The following is a 22,394-nucleotide window of genomic DNA, read 5'->3' on the forward strand; positions in this document are numbered from 1 at the left end:
GTTGCAGAGGGAGGCCCTCATTGCGCGCTTTAGAGAGATCTCTCTCTATAGCGCTGCTGCTACTCAAAGATTTGCCATTTCAGATCATGACAAGTGACAAGCCAGTGGGCCAATTATTGTACATGAGTTATATTTCGTTGTTGTCGGGTGGAAACCTTCTACGTCCAAAACTGTTTATTTTGTATTTATCATTTAAAAAAGGATTTAAACTAGTGAAAACAGCCGATCTACAAGCACACAACGCCTCGCACCGCGAGGCGTTGTGTGCTTTTAGATCTGCTGTTTTCACTACTTTTGTGCGACAGCCTTGTATGATGAAGCAGGGCTTTGCTTTGCGAAAAAATTTACACATTTGAAACTTGGAGATACAAGGTTTCTGCCCGACAGTGACGATTTACTTTGTTGGCCGCCCAGCCCCCAAAATGGAAGGAAGGCCGACGTTTTATTTTTTATTTTTTTCCTAATGGCCGGCCGTTCGGGAGTTGTCCCGCTTTTCCCAATGGCCAGCACGTCCCTGACTTTATGTGTGACTATAAACATTTATAACCATTGTTATAATGCATTATAAGTGCATGATAATGCAGTCCCTTGTGCGTACATTCCCACACATGCAGGATTGCAGGCGAGACATCGTTTAGCAGGCACCAGACATGTCAGTGTAAATATACGTGGCACAGTGCCAGCTCAGAAGCCCCTGCAGTCTTACAGACACAGAAAAGGGCGCTGTTGCCCTGACCTACAATAAAGGGCAGTGGTGTAAAGTAACTACTGTAAGTACATTTACTCGAGGACCGAGCGATTGTTTTTCCTTACCTATTCAATCAGTCACAGAATATTTATCTCCATTACGATCGATCTCTGTTTCCGCATTTTTTTTAATTTTTTAATTTTTATTTTGATCTCAAGTTATTGGCCATTGAATAAAGCACGCCTGGCCAAAAGTGCAGAGGAAAACAACAATAGGTGAGAAAACAGGGTTTTTCCAAATGGAATAAATGGGAAGTGAATGGTGGATGAGATCTTGCAATCCATTTGGTCCTATGTATTCAATTCATCACACATAGTATAACAAATAACACCAACATGCAGTATCATCAACACACACTACAGAGTAGAAAGATGGGGAAAAGGGAAAACATGTTTGTCAGTGAATGCCATGACCTTTCTATGGGAGAAGTGAGTTTACCTCCCCTTTTGGCCTCCTGAAAGATGGATTGTCAGGGCCTGTTTTGAAGGAAGCCAGTGATCCACGTTATTTAAGAGATGGTATGGTGTGAGGGCATTCCACACTTTGCTGGCAGTGCAGTAGAAAGAGAATTTACCCACATTTGTATAGGCGGGTGGTACCAGATCGTTGTTGTCGCTTCCCCCAGTGTTGTGGCTGTGGGTGGCATGCTGGCATTGAGTACATGCAGAGCCCCTTTGACTATTTTGAAAACCAATCCCATGTTTAATTTCTTAAAGGACAACTTTTTGAGCGGTGGTCACAACGCTCCTATACGTGGCCGTGTGTGTGGGTCTGTCTGTCTGTCTCTCTGTCTGTCTGCGTGTCTGTCTGTCTGTAGCCTGCAGTAACCTTTTCTGACCACACATGTTAAGGGAGGGGCGCTGTTGTTCAGGCCAGGCCAGACCAGGCACACACACACACACACACACGCACGCACGCACGCACGCACACACACACACACACACACACACACACACACACACACACACACACACACACACACACACACACACACACACACACAGGGGGGAAGGGGGGGGGGGGGGGGGGACCACCGCTCAGTTCACACGGGTGTGATTTTTTTATATATTTTTTTACAACAAGGGTTCATATTTTAGATTGTAAATAGAGAAAAGAAAAGACGAGTGTTCAAATGTTTTCATTTAATGTTTTCTATCTTTTTGCGATTTTAATGATTTTGATTTCAGTGTGTGGGTGGGGCCATGCGTACACATGACTAAATATGTATTTTTAGACACAATAGGCCCAAGATGCACCACATTCTTTCAATCACTAAAATCGCTAAAACGATAGAAAGCAGTAAATGAAAACATTTTAACACTCATCTTTTCTTTTCTCTAAAAATGTAAAATATGAACCCTTGTTGTAAAAAAAACCTAAGTTGTCCTTTAAACCCTGGCCTCTACCCAGAGCCACATCTCTCTCTCTCTCTCTCTCTCTCTCTCTCTCTCTCTCTCTCTCTCTCTCTCTCTCTCTCTCTCTCTCTCTCTCTCTCTTTCTCTCTCTCTCTCTCTCTCTGTCGTTTCCCTCCATCTCTCATAATAACATTTTGAGCATCATATTAAGCTGTTATTAAAACCCATTTAGGCCTAGAATTATTGAATGCTTTAACCAGTGAAAAATAGCAGATATACAAGCTCACAGCGCGGCACCGAGTGCCGTGCTGCGAGCTTGTAGATCTGCTATTTTTGAAAAAGTCGTGAAAATGTGTGCAAATCTTTGAATATATGTATTTTCAAAGCGAATGTTTGTAACTCAAATTTTGCTTCTGGGTGGTCCCTGGAACTAAATATTTTGAGATGGGGGTCTGTTGCCAAATAAATATCAGTTTGGGGGTCCTTCACATGAAAAGGTTTGAGAACCTCTGACATATTAGTCTCTCAAAAACAGACTAACTGAGCTCCAGTTAAGTGAAAAGGACTTTTCTTTGACGATGGCTGGCCAGATTGCTGACATAGAAACATAGTTTTTTTTTCAAAAAATCTTTGAAGGATTCAAAAGACACTTATAGAATCTGGTCAAAATTCAAATTTTCACGATTTTTCAAAAATAGCAGATCTACAAGCTCGCAGCGCGGCACTCGGTGCCGCGCTGTGAGCTTGTATATCTGCTATTTTTCAATAGTTAAAGCATAACATAATGAAACACAAATTGTGTACCCGTTCTGAATGGGTTAAGCAACAGGTGGTGAAGAGCACAGAGCACTAGCACAGTGTGTGTCACATTCTGAATAGTTGCTAATGACACCATCTGTTGATTTCTTCCCTGCATCCCTCCGGTAGATTTTCCTCAGTATATGAATTGCATTTCCTGAATATAGCTCCATTTCTCACAGCAAACCGACACACAAGCTGAAAAAAAGAGTCGTAACTGTGCGCCCACAAATCACTTGCAAAAAGTAGACATTCCAAAACATGATCACTCATATCAAAAGCATCTTTTGTTTTTGCATCAAAAGGCTGAACAGGTCAATAATCATATTAATCATAATCAGTCTTTTATTGTCCCATAGGGATATTCAGTCTCCCAGTGAGAGAGGGCGAGATCATTTAGCGACCTACAACTGGGTTGCAACCTGGTCGGTAGTTTTCACCGACTGGGTCGCTAAATCTACAGACTGGGTCGCTAAATATACCGACCAGTCGGTAGATTTAGCAACCCAGTCGGTAGATTTAGCGACCCAGTCGGTAGATTTAGCGACCCAGTCGGTGAAAACTACCGACCAGGTTGCAACCCAGTTGTAGGTCGCTAAATGATCTCGCCCCTACTGCTCCCAGTCTGTAAAACAGAAAGACAACAATATTACACAATGAACTGTGGTTCTCAACCTTTTCAGTCCGCGACTGAAAAGTCGGCTATGGCTTTCTTCTTCACAATGTGGCTCTTACTTATATTATTTGACAGTTTAGCTCATCTTTGACCAGTTTTTATTTTTAAGCATTAAAAAGGCCTAAAAATAGAAAAGTAATAATGTGGGGACGATTGAGGGGATGATCAGTGTCATAAGCTATTGTGGGTGATGGTTAATATCCCACGCATAGATCTTACTGAGCATCAGTTTCACACTTTTGTAATCAGTTTGGAACACATTCAAAAGTTTGTTTAGATACGTTTAGACATCATGGCATGTTTAATGTATAACTGTTAAGAAATGATTGGCGTTCTGACACGATACAGTTACACACAAACCTAAAGCTGTTACTACCACATTAGCTGCAATGTTTTCTCACACACAAAAGTGTAAAACATTTTTACCAATTCACAGCATTGGCACTTGATGAAAAACAAAAACAAAACCAAAAAGTTATTTGTTACGGTAAGAATTCAAACATTACTCGCTTCCCGACCGGGGCCAGAGGACCTGAACCAATGGTTTCTCTGCCCATGGGGTGAAAAGGGCCTCACATGTCTTCTCCAGCCCTGGTAGGTGTTCGCATGAATGTTCTCCACATGCGTCTCCATTCGCCTCAAGCAGGGCTTTTCATTGGTTGTGATCATAATACACCTTCCAGCGCCACACCGAAAAAAAAAATCTTCGAATGGATTAAGGAGAGGTCAATATGGGGGCAGAAATACAGAAAAGCTCAACGCTCAGGGGCGTCACAAGGGGGGGGGGGGGGGGGGGGGGGAGTGGGACTGAGTTACTAGGACCCAAGGTGGAGCGGCCTTAATTATTTTATACTTTAGCTATTGAAAAATAGCAGATCTACAAGCTCACAGCTGCCAGCTTGTAGATCTGCTATTTTTGAAAAGTCATGAAAATGTGTGTAAATCCTTGAATATATGTTCACGATTTTTCAAAAATAGCAGATTTACAAGCTCGCAGCGCGGCACTCGGTGCAGCGCTGTGAGCTTGTAGATCTGCTATTTTTCAATAGTTAAAGCACAAAAGCTCATTGGGGGCCCGCAATGAATCCTTGTACCCAGGGCCCAGAATTTGGTGCGACACCCCTGTCAACGCTTATATGAACCAGTGCTGGATCAGAGCGACGTTATAGAAACTGATATTATGGTTACCAAAGGTGCACAGCACGCTGGTCCTTGCGAGCTGACCCATTGGCAGCTTGTAGATCGGCGAAAAAAAAACAAAACATTACCATGTTTAAATATGGAGATACAAGGTTTCTGCAAGCAACAATTTGTAAAAAAAAATAATAATAAAATAGAAAAATAACAATGTTATGCGGCTGCCTCTAATAATAATAAAGAGAGTTCTACAGGGTTTCAAAACAATGGCATACAAAATAACAGCAAGGCAAATACTAAAAACATTCGCGAATACCATAAGACCCTTCACGGGGTAAAAGAATCCCACCCAGTGCGAGTGAGCGCTGCCTTAGCCTATACCATACCATGTTACACTTCAAGGCTGCTCAAAAGCGCCACCTGAAGGTTGGTCACCCAGCGGCTACTGCAGCTGTTGAGGCCGTGCTGATACAGACAGACAGACATATAATAATAATAATAAAACTTTATTTGTATAGCACCTTTCATGACATGAAATGCAGCTCAAAGTGCTTTACAGAGCATAAAAAGAAGCACACGTGCTTAACAGAGAAAAAGTAAAATAGAAATAAAAAATACATAAAAAAGAGATAAGTAAAATGATTACAATAAAGCAAGAAAAAATAAAAGCATAGAACATTGAAGAACAATTTCAGAGCCGTGCGGACGTCAATAGCAGCATAGGGATTAAAAAATTTAGCTAAAAGCAAGAGTAAAGAAATAGGTCTTGAGCTGTGCTTTAAAGCTATCCACCGAGGCTGCCTGTCTTAGGTGTAGTGGTAGTTTATTCCAAGCTGTCGGTCCATAGAAGCAGAAAGCTGCTTCACCATATTTTTTATATGTCATTGTTGGCACCTCAAGTAGGTCTGCACTAGAGGACCTGAGTGGGCGGGTTGGAACATATCTATGCAGGCAGTTATAGAGGTACGAAGGTGCCAGACCATTTAGAGCTTTATAAACAAGTAAAAGAATTTTTAAATCAATCCTAAAAACAACCGGGAGCCAGTGTAGCGACGCTAAAACTGGAGTAATATGTTCTCTTATCTTAGTTTTTGTTAAAACTCTGGCTGCTGCATTTTGAACAAGTTGTAATCTGTCAGTTGTTTTCTTTGGCAGACCAGAGAGAAGTGCGTTGCAGTAATCAAGCCGAGAGAAAACAAAAGCGTGGATCAGCGTTTTTGCATCGTTCAGCGACAGATAGGCTCTAATTCGCGCAATATTTCTAAGGTGAAAGAAGGCAATCTTCGTGACATGATTAATGTGTGTATTAAAATTTAATTCAGCATCAATGATCACCCCCAGGTTCTTAACAGAGGTGTTATTTTCTTTAGCCAGGTTACCAAGTCTATTTATTATTGATTCTCTCTGGGCAGTAGAACCTATTATGAGAACTTCTGTCTTGTCCTCATTTAGCTTGAGAAAGTTCTCACTCATCCAGCATTTTATGCTGGACACGCACGTCAGCAATGGGTCTAGAGCACAGGGGTCGTCCGTAGCCACCGAAAGGTACAACTGGGTGTCATCAGCATAGAAATGGAAATTCACACCGTGAGCGGAAATAAGTTCTCCCAGCGGCAGTATATAGAGGGAGAATAATAAAGGACCAAGAATCGAGCCCTGTGGAATACCAGAGCAGATGTTGTGTTTGTTTGACTCGAAGTCAGCTAGATTAACAGAGTAGCTTCTGCCTGTCAGATAAGAGCAAAACCAGGACAGAGCTGTACCTGACAGTCCTACCCAGTGTTCGAGACGTTGTATTAGAATTGTATGGTCAATTGTGTCAAAAGCCGCCGATTGGTCCAGCAGTAGGAGAACGGACACATCTTTGTTATCAGCAGCCACCCTAAGATCATTAATAACTTTTAAAAGTGCAGTTTCTGTGCTGTGTCCTTTCCTGAAGCCGGATTGGAATTTGTTGTGCACCTTATTGTTCTGCAGAAACACATCCAATTGATGAAAGATAATTTTTTCTAGGACCTTGCCCAGAAAAGGCAAATTAGAGATGGGTCGATAATTATCCAGCACGGACGGGTCAAGGTTGGGTTTTTTGAGTAAGGGTTTAACTACAGCCGTTTTCAGTGAGTCTGGAAAGACACCTGATTGTATAGAGCTGTTTACTATTTTTAGGATATCTTCAATAACACAGTCTACAACCTCTTTAAGAAACGGCGTGGGTATTGCATCCAGCGAGCAAGAAGACGATGTCATTTGCGATATGGTTTTACGAAGTTCCTCTTCATCAATTGCACAAAATGATACTAGGCTCCCCCTAGATTTATCGATGCTTTTACACATGGCACCATTAACCGCATTTGCATTTGTGACAGTATTATTCGTAATACCAGCTCGAATGTTAACAATTTTGTTGTCAAAGAAGGATGCAAACTCATTACACTTTGCTTTAGAGGCAGGGAGTGACTGCTTGTAGGACTGGGGGGGGTTTAAAAGGCGTTCAATGGTAGAGAATAAGACCCTAGCATTGTTCTTATTCTCATTAATAATTCCGGAAAAATAGGCCTGCCTAGCCAGACGCATGGTTTTATTATAGGTGGCTGTTGACGCCTTAAATATCTGTAGGTGGATAGTTAATTTATTTTTTCTCCAAGCTCGCTCTGCTCTGCGGCATTGTTTTTTGAGTGAACGTATATGATCGTTTATCCAGGGTGTTACTTTGGAATTATATTTCTTTTTAGTTTTCATAGGAGCCACTATATCCAGAGCTGACTCCAATTTAAGATTAAAACGTTGAACCATATCATTTACTGAGGGAATATCAGGAAGGCGGGGTGCACACGCAAGAAGGCTGGCAAACTCTTCTGCTGCCGAGGAACCGAAAAATCTCTTTTTTATAGTATATTCTCTATTGTTTTTTTCTAGATCAGAGACAGTCATATTAAAACACAGTAAATAGTGGTCTGATAAATCAGGCTTAGCGATAATCCTGTCCATAGAAATATTTAGCCCTTTAGAGATCACAAGATCAAGGGTGTGGCCTTGATTGTGGGTTGGCCCGGTAACATGCTGATCAAAATCAAGGGAATGCAGTAACTGTAAGAAACTCATAGCTGTAAGATCAGTAACAGTGTCCACATGCAAGTTAGTATCACCAGCAATAAGGGTTCTCTCATAGTCCGTGGAACAGATAGATTGAAGTTCAGATATTTCTGTAAGAAATAAGGCTTTGCTACATTTTGGTGGGCGATATATCGTAATCATTAGAACAGAGGATTGACTCTCAAATAAGTTAGCTTGATATTCAAAGGATGAAAAACTTCCAAAGGACAGGCACTTGAATTTAAAAATGTCAGAGAAAATGTATGCCAAGCCTCCGCCTCTTTTTCCTTCGCGCACTGATTGAATAAAGTGATAGTTTGGTGGGCAGGCGACGCCAAGTGCAAAAGCTCCATCGTTGCCCAGCCATGTCTCTGTTAAAAAGATTATATCTAATTTCTCTTCACAGATTATATCATTTACAGAGGAGGATTTGTTTAAAAGTGACCTGATGTTAAAAAGTGCCAGGTTTATTTTATGACATTTTACTGTACTATAGCCCCTACAGGGAATGTAAGTTAAGTTAGCTAAATTAGCAGAGCCACTGCTTATCCTGGACTCTCTATTTGAAATTACAGTAGAAATGTTGTGAGCCTGCTTAATAAAAGCGCTTATGGACAAATGGACGGATATACATACGCGGTCAGTTGTTTGAGCGCTCAAAAATAGATTCAAAACAAATTAAGGCATGGAAAAAGGAAGAAAAAAATACGAAGCAAAAGCGTTAAAAAGTTATAGGCCTACTAAATCACTTGAGAACTGCATTGATATGACACCATGAAGTTACATTGCCATAATTTCAATGAGAGTTTGGAAGATCCACGTCACTGACAAGAGAAAATGGAATGTTTATAGGCTACTTATACTACTAGACCACGTCACTGACGCGATTACGCACATTAACACTCGGGTGACTGAAAAAAAAACACTTCCACTCTGACTGCATTTATCAGTCAAATTGACAGGTAAATTATCTCCCTTTTGGCCCAGGAGAGCAACACCTCCTCCCCTGCTGCCAGCGGGGGTTCTATTGTCTTCCACATGTCAATTGAAATTAGCATTTCAATTGACCTCTCAAATGGGGAGCGCAAAAGGTGTGAAATTCCCTCCTTGCTTCTGGGAGGGGGAGGAATGGGTGAGACCTGTCTTTATGACCGATAACTAACAGTCAGTTATGGTATATTATTCCCTACTTAGGAAACATTTCAGAAGGGGACAAAAACGAGAACATAATGTCTTGAGTATTTAGGAAAAGTCATGGAAGGGGACATTTCTGAGACCTTCACGGGGAGAGCTATTGCACTTTGCGATCTCGAAATGGTCAAAATGACCTGTTAGTCACCCGTGTGTTAAGAGAAAATAAAAGAGAAAAGATTTCCTTTCTGCGCTGCTCCAACTCATTTCAGATGGTCTGTGCCCCGCGTCGACCATTCAAAATACAACTGGAGTCCTGAGACACACGTCAACAGGTTTTGAGCATATTTGTTTGCTTAAAACAAAACTTTTTGGTAAAAGGTTAAAGCACTGCATTCTGATAGTAATCACTGCTATATAATTTGTTCATTAACAGGAGTCTCCCCGCCTCTCCAGCTCCAGGGTACCAGTTTCCAGAAGAGGGTAGCCTACCCATTTATCAGCTTCTGCTCGTTTCTTCGTGTCATCACTTCCAATTTCACTTGTTTAATCTGTATCCTGACTGAGTTCGTTATCCTCATTGGATACATTTTGTATCCCGACCTGAACATGCATTTTCTGTTTAATACCGAGCTGAAGAGACATGGAGACTCCTGTTGCCGAACAAAGACTCTATAGCAATGAGTACTATCCGAATAGATCCATGTATCACTGTTACTGAACAAACACTATGAATATAGAGCTATTTAACACTTATTTTAACCGAACAAAATAATTTACCGTACAGTAAAGAGCTCAAATTGGGGTTACTCATGCTGACCAGCCTCTGTCAACAACCCATCGATAGAGGAAGATGGACAACTAATGTTGTTTAAAATATTCACTCCCCCCCCTTCCTTATCCTCCTCCTCTTCTTCCTCCCCCTCTCTCCCTCTCCCTCTCTCTCCCTCTCTCTCTCTCTCCCTCTCTTTCTCTCTCTCCCTCTCTCTCTCTCTCTCCCTCTGCTACAGTGGGTAGTTGCTTCCGTTGTTTGAAACGCACAAGAGAAGCCACCGCTTGTACTGTTTCGGGGGCTGCCTCTGCCTTTACAGTCATTTGTAGCAGCAGTCTGCAGTCCCCAACAGTCAGGTTGCCAAACCATGCTGTGTTACAGCCTGTCAGAAACACTCTCAGTGCGGCGCTGACAAAAGTTTGGTACCCAAACCACTCGCGACGCCTCAGAAAGTACAGTCTGCTGTGTGCTTATACTTTATACTTTAACTTATGGATGCAGTTGGTGTTTAGAGACCGCGTAAGGGTGTGTGTGTGAGGTTTGTACACCAAGAAACCTCAAACTATAATTGTCCTCTACGTCTTTGTTGTTGAAGCAGTTTTTGTGTGTGTATTTGACCATCTAAACCAGGGGTCTTACACCGGGGGTACGGGACCCCTCCTTTTTACATTAACCACCCTATAGCAGCCCTATAGCGCCCCTTTAACAGTTCTATAGCAGAACGTTGGCCAAAAATTGCAGATCTACAGTGCGAGGCATTGTGAGCTTGTAGATTGGCTATTTTTGGCAGTGAGGTTTGGGGTAGAGGGGAAAAAAATCAGACCAAGTACAGAGCCAAAGGCCAAGTTTATTAAGTATTGACGGTTTAAGTGATTACATGTCTGTAAATACATTAAATAAATGAACATTTAACATACACTGATGATAGTGCTGTCAAACAAGTCTATGAAGACATCGATGAAAAGGTTTAATCTGCAACATCAATAGGCCTATGTTGTGTTGCTTCATCTCTTTATCATTTAAGGGGTCCAATTGGCCTGAAAGACATTGAAGACCCCTATCTAAACTCAATCTCTCCATCTGGTTTCAGGCAATCATGCTCTTCACTGTATACTCCATGGTCATGAACAAATAGCTGAAACCATGTCACACACCTTGTACAGGGAACCCTGTAAGACGACATGACAGAATTGTGGACTTTATATCAAAAGATATCTCTTGCATTTTCAGGGTCTCCATCATGCTACATAAGCATTCTAGTGTGAAGCCGAGCATGTTTAACTTACATGTAATTATGATGCCCTGTTCTCTAACCTCTCAGCTAACACTCTGATGTCACTGTTGTAAATGAGTATTGTCCCTGTCAAATAAACATTAATAAATAAATGATCAATACAGCGTGGAATTGTGGACAAAATCTCATCCAACGACACCTAAAGTTAATAACCAAAGTTTTGGGAACTGAGAGGCTGCATCTCATCAAATGGTGGCCCGTGGCTCAATTGCCGAATGAATAATGGACCTTGATATGAAAAATGTGAGCTTTACTCTTTCCTCTTCTCTCTTTCTCTAGACAACACAGCGTCCGTCGTGACCAAGCGTGGCGGTTTCCGGAGGCGGGAGCAGCCGATGTACAGGCTGCCCGTGCTGATCGTGGACAGCGGCAGCCCGGCCCTCAGCAGCACCAACACGCTGGCGGTGCGCGTGTGCGACTGCGACGCCGACCGGGTGCCCGTGTCATGCGGCGCCGTGGCATACACGTCGACGGGGCTGAGCACCGGCGCCCTCCTCGCCATCCTGGGCTGCATCATCACGCTGCTGGGTAAGAGCGAATCCACCTCCGCGTCATCAGCGCCCACACCCCATAGGTGGGGTTGGTGAAAGGGCCTTTCTGTGTGGAGTTTGCATGTTCTTCCCATCTCCCCTAGGGTAGGTACCCTCACAAAAAAACATGCAGTAAATCCTGGTCTCTGTACTGCTTCCCCCTGGCCAGCTGGGGCGCCTCATGGAGGGGAAAGGAACTGGTTGGAATAATTTGTTCCTTGCATGCGCTATTTGTTCTACAGTGGAAACTCCCCCATTAGGTGATAAGAAGTGGCCTGCTCACTCTTCATGCACATAACCAGACTTGTTTGACTATCGCTGCAGTGTGTTAGGTTTGACAGCAGATTTTGATGTAGTCTTAGTCTTTGAATAAAAATTCATTTAGTTTTAGTCATATTTTAGTCATTTGAAATGTTTTTAGCCTAGTTTTAGTTGACTAAATATCATAAGATTTTTACTAAATCTACAGTTCATTTGATAGGAATACCTTTCTCAAACCCAAGATGTATTCCTCTAAATCTGACTGGACTTGAACCACGAGAGGAACCACAGAGCGAGCTGTCAAGCGAACAAGCTTGCCGTGCCAAGCGTTCGAAGTCTGCTTCATCCGACTCAGTGCCTTTCGATATGTCCCAATAGGGACAGAATCCTAACTCAGATCTCCCCTAGTCCACATGTCACCCATTGGGGGTCCATGCGTTGACTGGCTATTTCACACTCATTCGATGAAGTGATTTACACCTTCATTAGGATAAAATTATACATAAAATTAGACATAAAGATAATAATTAGACACATTAGTGTAAACAGCCTTTCATACTGGAGGCGGTCGACGCGCCCTGGTAATTCATTTTCAATGAGAAGCGGGCGATTATTTGGGACGCGCGGAGAATGGGCGCGGTCCCATGAAATGCTCACACGCGTGCTCGTTCATGCACACGTTCGCAGGTGGCAAGAGCTGGATTGTGGTCATCTTTGTAAATATCGCGTTTACTCGCGGAGCAGTTGTGTTTGTCTCCTCCGTGGCGCGATCCCGCTGATCCAAGCGAAAATAAAAGATGAAATAATGTATGCAGATACAAGGTTTATGCCTGTTGTGTTGCATTGAAGTTGTAGCCTGCATTCAAAATCCTGAGTGCTGGCCGCAGGCCATGAATGTTTTGGTGTTTGTATGCAAATTTGTATTTCCCAGAAGTAGGCCTACATAAGTTTTACTTATTATTACTTGAGAGCCAGACATGCTGCTGTTCAAAGCGCTAACATGATCAGAGTCAGCACCAGACCCCTGATCAATTTACAAAATAGATAAATTAATTAAAATAAAATCTGCATTTAAAACATTTTGTCATGTGACAAAGTCAGCTGCACATCCAGTAGGGGTTTTCTTCAAGATGTTCTTGACTCCCATTAGGCCAAATCCTACCCTTGTGTCTGAGATGAAGAAGAGGAGGTTGAATGAACTGAAAGCTGAGCTCCCCAAATCAACAGGTTTGGGGATCTTTTTGGGAACTGAATGATTATTATGAAACAGGCAGGTGCAGTCTCAATGTTGGTAAAGAAGAAATCTGTCTTTACATACAGCTGGCTGGCGTCAGTGGCGCGGCCACTGTGTGTGCGCGGCTGTGCGCCATTTGGCTTTTAGATTTGTCTCCATGCTGTCCACAGCGTGTGGAGAGAGGACCAGAGGGGAAGGGAACGTGTAGTTCTTGATTGTGTCTAATAGGGCATTCACGAATAGTGATTTTTAGTATTCGAATTATTCGACCTCAATGTATTCGAATAGTCGAATATTCGACAGGACTGGCCAAACTGTCAAATATTAAGTAAGCAAGAGGCAAACATTGTGAAAATAGCCGATCTACATGCTCACAACGCCTCGCGTTGCGAGGCGTTGTGAGCATGTAGATCTGCTATTTATCTATGGAACCGAGTCACATTAATACCTACAATTCCAAGTGCTTGTCAGGGTGGGGGTCCCCAGTTCAAATATGTTTATTTTGGGGGTCACGGCCTAAAAAGGTTTGAGAAGCCCTAGTATAGAGCATTAACAAATTCATCCACCAGGGGCATTGACAACTCATTCTTATGACTTCCTATCTAGCCAAGCTTTCTAAACTATACATTTTTTAAAGAGAAAACAATATAAAAATAATAATAATTGATATTCGAATATTCAAACATTCTAATATTTGGTGAATGCCCTAGTGTCTAAGAATGTTACTGTGGAAACCCGATAATAACACCATCAAAACCGGATAAAACCAGATTTTTTTCTCCGGATAGAACCCAATCCCCCCCTGCTGTAAATGACTTCCCACGTACGGGCCTGGCAGAGTTTGTTACTTTGCCCTCTGTTTGCATAACAAAATAATGAATACATGTTTTACGCGTCATTTCCTCTCTAATATCAGCAGTCACTGCAGTAGTGTGGTGGTGTTTACCTGCCCTCCAGGGACGTGCTGGCCATTGGGAAAAGCGGGACAACTCCCGAACGGCCGGTTCATTCCCGGCCTGGACATTAGGAAAAAAAAATAATAATAAATGTCGGCCTTTGTTCCATTTTGGGGGCTGGGTGGCCAACAAAGTAAATCGTCACTGTCGGGCAGAAACCTCGTATCTCCAAGTTTCAAATGTGTAAATTTTTTCGCAATGCAAAGCCCTGCTTCATCATACAAGGCTGTCGCACAAAAGTAGTGAAAACAGCAGATCTACAAGTACACAACGCCTCGCGGTGCGAGGCGTTGTGTGCTTGTAGATCGGCTGTTTTCGCTAGTTTAAATCATTTTTAAAATGGTTTCGGACATACAAGGTTTCCACCCGACAACGACGAAATATAACTCATGTAATTGGCCCACTGGCTTATCACTTGTCATGATCTGAAATGGCAAATCTTGGAGTAGCAGCAGTGCTACAGAGAGAGATTTCTCTCTATAGCGCGCAATGAGGGCCTCTACAACTCTTTTTCCCGGGCTGAATCAGGTATTTGGGTGTTTTCACTGTCAGTATTGGTAGTCCCAGAACATCCCTGTCTACCAAAACAAACCGCGAAAACATCAAAATACAGGGAGAGGGCAGTGTACGTGTTTCTGCAGGTATAAACACCACCACACTACTGGCTCCTGGTAATTCATTTTCAATGAGAAGCGGGCGATTATTTGGGACGCGCGGAGAATGGGCGCGGTCCCATGAAATGCTCACACGCGTGCTCGTTCATGCACACGTTCGCAGGTGGCAAGAGCTGGATTGTGGTCATCTTTGTAAATATCGCGTTTACTCGCGGAGCAGTTGTGTTTGTCTCCTCCGTGGCGCGATCCCGCTGATCCAAGCGAAAATAAAAGATGAAATAATGTATGCAGATACAAGGTTTATGCCTGTTGTGTTGCATTGAAGTTGTAGCCTGCATTCAAAATCCTGAGTGCTGGCCACATGCCATGAATGTTTTGGTGTTTGTATGCAAATTTGTATTTCCCAGAAGTAGGCCTACACAAGTTTTACTTATTATTACTTGAGAGCCAGACATGCTGCTGTTCAAAGCGCTAACATGATCAGAGTCAGCACCAGACCCCTGATCAATTTACAAAATAGATAAATTAATTAAAATAAAATCTGCATTTAAAACATTTTGTCATGTGACAAAGTCAGCTGCACATCCAGTAGGGGTTTTCTTCAAGATGTTCTTGACTCCCATTAGGCCAAATCCTACCCTTGTGTCTGAGATGAAGAAGAGGAGGTTGAATGAACTGAAAGCTGAGCTCCCCAAATCAACAGGTTTGGGGATCTTTTTGGGAACTGAATGATTATTATGAAACAGGCAGGTGCAGTCTCAATGTTGGTAAAGAAGAAATCTGTCTTTACATACAGCTGGCTGGCGTCAGTGGCGCGGCCACTGTGTGTGCGCGGCTGTGCGCCATTTGGCTTTTAGATTTGTCTCCATGCTGTCCACAGCGTGTGGAGAGAGGACCAGAGGGGAAGGGAACGTGTAGTTCTTGATTGTGTCTAATAGGGCATTCACGAATAGTGATTTTTAGTATTCGAATTATTCGACCTCAATGTATTCGAATAGTCGAATATTCGACAGGACTGGCCAAACTGTCAAATATTAAGTAAGCAAGAGGCAAACATTGTGAAAATAGCCGATCTACATGCTCACAACGCCTCGCGTTGCGAGGCGTTGTGAGCATGTAGATCTGCTATTTATCTATGGAACCGAGTCACATTAATACCTACAATTCCAAGTGCTTGTCAGGGTGGGGGTCCCCAGTTCAAATATGTTTATTTTGGGGGTCACGGCCTAAAAAGGTTTGAGAAGCCCTAGTATAGAGCATTAACAAATTCATCCACCAGGGGCATTGACAACTCATTCTTATGACTTCCTATCTAGCCAAGCTTTCTAAACTATACATTTTTTAAAGAGAAAACAATATAAAAATAATAATAATTGATATTCGAATATTCAAACATTCTAATATTTGGTGAATGCCCTAGTGTCTAAGAATGTTACTGTGGAAACCCGATAATAACACCATCAAAACCGGATAAAACCAGATTTTTTTCTCCGGATAGAACCCAATCCCCCCCTGCTGTAAATGACTTCCCACGTACGGGCCTGGCAGAGTTTGTTACTTTGCCCTCTGTTTGCATAACAAAATAATGAATACATGTTTTACGCGTCATTTCCTCTCTAATATCAGCAGTCACTGCAGTAGTGTGGTGGTGTTTACCTGCCCTCCAGGGACGTGCTGGCCATTGGGAAAAGCGGGACAACTCCCGAACGGCCGGTTCATTCCCGGCCTGGACATTAGGAAAAAAAAAAAAAAAAAAATGTCGGCCTTTGTTCCATTTTGGGGGCTGGGTGGCCAACAAAGTAAATCGTCACTGTCGGGCAGAAACCTCGTATCTCCAAGTTTCAAATGTGTAAATTTTTTCGCAATGCAAAGCCCTGCTTCATCATACAAGGCTGTCGCACAAAAGTAGTGAAAACAGCAGATCTACAAGTACACAACGCCTCGCGGTGCGAGGCGTTGTGTGCTTGTAGATCGGCTGTTTTCGCTAGTTTAAATCATTTTTAAAATGGTTTCGGACATACAAGGTTTCCACCCGACAACGACGAAATATAACTCATGTAATTGGCCCACTGGCTTATCACTTGTCATGATCTGAAATGGCAAATCTTGGAGTAGCAGCAGTGCTACAGAGAGAGATTTCTCTCTATAGCGCGCAATGAGGGCCTCTACAACTCTTTTTCCCGGGCTGAATCAGGTATTTGGGTGTTTTCACTGTCAGTATTGGTAGTCCCAGAACATCCCTGTCTACCAAAACAAACCGCGAAAACATCAAAATACAGGGAGAGGGCAGTGTACGTGTTTCTGCAGGTATAAACACCACCACACTACTGGCTGCAGGTAGAGGGAAATGATTGGTAGCAATTTAATTTGTTACCCAAATGATTGGTAGCTATTTAATTAGGTCCCCAAACCTTTTGATTTGGGGAGCGCAGCTTTCAGTTCATTCAACCTCCTCTTCTTCATCTCAGACACAAGGGTAGAACCCAATCCCCACCTGCTGTAAATGACTTCCCACGTAAGGGCCTGGAATAGTTTGTTACTTTGCCCTCTGTTTGCATTAACAAAATAATGAATACATGTTTTACCCCTCATTTCCTCTCTAATATCAGCAGTCACTGCAGTGGTGGTGTTTACCGGGAGGCTCTCTCCATTCCGACATGTCGCCACTCCGAAATTGACTTCTTATTGTCGGAGTGGCGACACTCCCATGGGGGTTCGGTTTAGGGTTAGGGTTAGAGATAGGGTTAGTGTCGGAATGGAGACATGTCGGAAAGGAGACATGTCGGAGTGGAGAGATGCACTCGTGTTTACCTGCCCTCCAGCATATAGGTAAACACCACCACACTACTGGCTGCAGGTAGAGGGAAATGATTGGTAGCTATTTAATTTGTTTTACAACGTTGCATACTATGCCTTTAAGTGTTCTTCTTCTTCTTTTTTTTTTTTTACTCTGAAAAATGCAAAATTGAACAAATGTGATCCCTGACAACTTTTCGGGGGGAAGCAATCAGAGCAAAGTGTACGAAGGCTCCTGACTGCTTTGGCTTGCAGCCACGGTCTGTAATTGCAGTGTGGAAAACCTCGCTGAAAGACTGCTCATCCGTTAATTAATACCGCTGAAGACATGACATTGTCTTTCTTCTTCCAAAATGCACTGATTGGACTTTCGAACTGAGGGCTGTCAAAAAGACTGACATCTATAAATACCGAATCTCTTCGCCAGAAATGGCAGATCTACAAGCTCACGACGCATCGCGGACCTTGTAGATTGACTATTTGTGGTGAGAGAGAGAGAGAGAGAGAGAGAGAGAGAGAGAGAGAGAGAGAGAGAGAGAGAGAGAGAGAGAGAGAGAGAGAGAGAGAGAGATTGGTGTAGAGAACATAGAGTGATATTTTTTTTACTGGAGCTGCAGTGGGTTCAGGTTGTGAAAGAGTACAGCTTGAAGAGGTGGAACATCTGAATGTACCCGCTATTTCCTTTTCAAGTGTCATATCTAATATTTCAATACTTTGTACAGAATACAGATTTTTTGGAATGCATCGCTGGTATCCCTCTGCAGCTCTCACCGGTTTTGTCTCCCCTTTTCACTCAAGTAAAGAAATGGATTTCATTTGTCATATCCTTCCCTCGATACCTGCAGGTTGCCGAATGCAAAACAAAGCTCAAGTACACAGCCAAAAAGCACTCAGAGCACTCTTGAGAGTGTGAAAAGCAGACTGCGTTCAGGTCTATTTATCTTATTCATTACAGTGTTCATGTTGAAGCATCTATCTATAAATGCGACAAATCTCTGTCTGTTTGTTTGTTTGTAATCCGCGTATCTCGAGAACCGTTCGTCCCACCGGCTTCAGATTCGGCACGCGCGTTCCCCGCCGCCGCGCGGAGTGCAGTGCCGGGCCTCGACCCGACCCGACTCGCGGTTTTCCGAAACCGCCGCGAAACGTTCGGAATCTCCTTATGCGGAGCTGATTGTTGACATCAGGCTGTTCCGGAGGAAATCGGCGCAAGCGCTGAGTCATTGTGACATCACTTCATAAAAGGCTCTGACATCACGTACGCCACATGAGTCAACACAAAATCTCTGTGAATGTGTATGTATGTATGTAATCCGCGTATCTCGAGAACCCTTCTTCCCACCGGCACGCGCGTTCTCCAGATATGGGCATAAAGTCTGACATCAGAGTTTTCTGCAACCGGTACTGTGTGTGCAGAGATCTTCATATATGGGCATAAGTGGACAAAGACAAACAGATGGTCAAAACGGGTCCTATGACAGGTATATTGGGGTTTGCATTAAAGGGTGGGGCATTCATGGGGTTTGCATTAAAGGGTGGGGCATTCATTCCCTATTTCAAATTCGGCACGTGCGTTCCCCACCGCAGCAGGTAGTGCAGTGCTCGGCCTCGACCCGACCCGACCCGATACACGATTTTCTGGAACCAGCACGAAAGGTTCGGATTCTGATGTCTGACATCAGGATTTTCCGGAACTGGCACTGTGTCTGCATAGATCTCCATATATGGGCATAAAATGGATGCAGACAGACAAATACAGATATCTCCATATATGGGCATAAATGGACACAGGCAAACAGATGGTCAAAGATCTCCATATATGGGCATAAAGTGGACGCAGACAGACAGATACAGATATCTCCATATATGGGCATAAATGGACACAGGCAAACAGATGGTCAAAACGGGTCCTATGACAACAGGTATAATGGGGTTTGCATTAAGTTTGTCTCCTCCTCCATCTGTTTGTCTGTGTCCCTTTATTCCCATTATGGAGATCTCTGTATCTGTCTGTGCCACCGACTGTGTTGCAGACACAGTGCCGGTTCCCCCTTTAATGCAAACCCCATTATACCTGTTGTCATAGGACCCGTTTTGACCATCTGTTTGAAAAAGCGACAGAAATCTCATATATGGGCATAAAATGGACGCAGATAAACAGATATCTCCATATATGGCATATATGGGCATACAATGGATGCAGAATCACAAAGATCTCCATATACGGGCATAAAAGGGACACAGACAGACAGATACAGAGATCTCCATATATGGGCATAAAATGGACGCAGATAGACAGATATCTCCATATATGGGCATATATGGGCATAAAATGGACCCAGAACTATAACTGCAGTGATCTCCATATATGGACATAAAATGGACACCGACAGACAGACAGATACAGATATCTCCATATATGGGCATAAATGGACACAGGCAGACAAATGGTCAAAACGGGTCCTATGAAAACAGGTATAATGGGGTTTGCATTAAAGGGCGGGGCATTCATTCCCTATTTATATTGTTCCGAGTTGGCCAGGTCGCCGACTAGACGCTTCTAGTCTTTTCAATGACTCAAAACAGCTATCTGAGCTATCCGACCGCTCCCACTCAGCACTTAGAACAGGCAAGGCTAAATAAACAGAGGCAGTGTGGATTGGTTGGTTGGTTGGTTGGTTGGTTGGTTGGTTGATTGATTGATTGATTGATACTTTATTAACAGTTTTGCAAAAAGTGCAGAGGTACAGACATTCAATTAGGTTAAAAAGGATAACACAACAAGCCCTGAGAGCTTGTTTCCATTGTGGTTTCCTGTGTATTCAATTCATCAAGACGTAGCAAGATATACAATGGGCCCATGGGCCCACCTGGGTGACAGCAGACTGCTAGGCGAGCACTGGCACTTTGGCATGGGATCAACTTTCCCTCTGCGTCCTAAAATAAATATTGGTACTTTCACTACTTTAGCTACAGTGTGTCTCTTTTGAAAGAAACAGATACATGGGCACTGGTCCCTTGAGTATCTTGAAAGTTGCAGATCTACAAGCTCAAAACGCATCGCGCTGCGATGCGTTTTGAGTTTGTAGTTCTGCTATTTTTGCTTCTTTTGTATATACTAGTTTGACAAAGTAGGACGTAGCAATATGCAATGTGGCCCTCTGGAGTGATGGTGGAAATATAGTGGCCCTCGCCATCATCAAAGTTGCCCACCCCTGCTATAGCATGTTAGGTGAGTCCTAGGTGTGAGGTTATAGTATTAACCTGAGGAGTTTGTTTTGAGCGGTCTGAAGTTTTGCTTTTAAAGCCTTGGCTGGAGGTGCTAAAGACGACCCTGCAGGCTTATGCAAAGGCTAAAATGTCAGACAGATCATTTTGTATCTATCATTTTAACCACTGCATCCATGTTATGTTATGTTGTCTTATCTTCTCTTCTCTTCTCGTGGTCTCCCTGGCACAAAACATTTTCAAGTGGGGGTCCGCGGGCTAATAATATGTGTCTTTGGGGGTCACATGTTAAGCTGTTATATCAGAGATGATCAGAAATGGGGCATCCATCATCATCATTATCATCATCAATAACAAGGCTTACTAATGAAGATGAAGATGCACGGAGTCGTGACTGCATCATGGCTCATAAAAAAATACAAAGGATGTTTCGTACTAATTACATTAATTGTTTCATGCCTTTGTTGAGCGGCATCCAAAGACCAGAAGCATCCAAAAATAGTGTATACTAGTGGCGTTTCCATAAAGCCACTTTTTGCGCATTAACGGCTTGTTCGCAAAATGTTTTTATGGAAACACTTCAAAATGCGAATAAACTTTCATTATCCGCAAAAAAAGTTATCCGCTTGGAGGAGGAGGATTTTGAGCCTTTATCGAATAAACTAAATGCGCAAAAGTGAATGGAAACGGGTCAGACAATAAATGCGAATAGATTATGACGTTCTAGGTCCATTTCCCCTGCCGCTTTGTCCATGGTATAGCGTTAGCCCACAAAACAAACCTTTTGTTTGTTACACACGGAGTGACACGGACCATGTGTAAATTCCTCCCGTTTTCACCTCAAGCCATCGGTGGCGAGCGAACCCTTCCTCATCCCACGGTGTTGCGTGCCTGAAGTGCCCAATCTACAAGCTCACAGGCACAGCAGCTCGCATCCACGTCTCCGCGCCGCGTTGTGAGCTTCCAGATCGGCCACCTGACCTTCCAGAGGACGCTGAAACTTGCACTGTGCAGTGTGCAGCGACGCGACCGCGGTTTTCCCGGTGAACCGGTAGCTTTATGTATTAAGAGGAACTCTTGCCAATTTCGTAAGAGACTCGTCGCCAATTGTAATATATTTAAAAGTTATTTGGGGCCATGATGATGACTGATAACCCCTTCTTCCCACTACTAGACAGCGACCGAGTCACAGCAGTCAGACGTGCAGACGGTGCAGTGCTCAGGTTCGGTCTGAAAAAAATCAGCCCGTCGCTAATTCGAATGACACCCGCAAATGGAAACATGCTAAATTCTCTTTGTCTTAATGCGTATTTCTGATAATTCACTTGCCTAATGCGCTTAAGTTTATGGAAACGCCACTACTGATTACTGAATACACTCAATGACAGAAATTACTTTCTGACACCGCAAACGTCTCTCTCTCTCTCTCTCTCTCTCTCTCTCTCTCTCTCTCGCTCTCTCTCTCTCTCTCTCTCTCTCTCTCTCTCCCATTGAAGGTTGCATCCGTTCATTACGATATGAAACACATCTTATGACGAATGAAAACCTCAAAGAACAACATTGGTAGAGTGTGTGTGTGTGTGTGTGTGTGTGTGTGTGTGTGTGTGTGTGTGTGTGTGGACTGATCGTGGTATTACAAATGAAAAAATGTGTTTTGTCGCCTCAGGACACAGACTTAGAAGTAATGGCCTTCAGTTTAATCTACCTCCTGTGTGCATGCGTGTGTGCGTTTGTGCATGCAGTGTGTGTGTGTGTGTGTGTGTGTGCGTGT

At 43.1% G+C, this 22,394-nt stretch overlaps 1 protein-coding gene across 3 annotated transcripts in view; it reads left to right on the forward strand.

Annotated features, from left to right (window-relative positions):
- Window positions 1–22,394, forward strand: part of cdh7a (cadherin 7a) — a gene marked incomplete at both ends in the record, with an annotated part of 322,682 nt that overhangs the window by 283,480 nt on the left and 16,808 nt on the right. For all 3 annotated transcript variants that reach the window (XM_080752329.1, XM_080752330.1, XM_080752331.1), the window contains one exon: window positions 11,284–11,532. In XM_080752329.1, the coding sequence (XP_080608455.1) occupies window positions 11,284–11,532 (249 nt within the window). The remainder of the gene's footprint in view (window positions 1–11,283; window positions 11,533–22,394) is intronic.

Source organism: Nannobrachium achirus, assembly GCF_963921795.1.
Source record: "Nannobrachium achirus genome assembly, chromosome: 21".
NCBI classification, from domain to species: Eukaryota; Metazoa; Chordata; class Actinopteri; order Myctophiformes; family Myctophidae; genus Nannobrachium; species Nannobrachium achirus.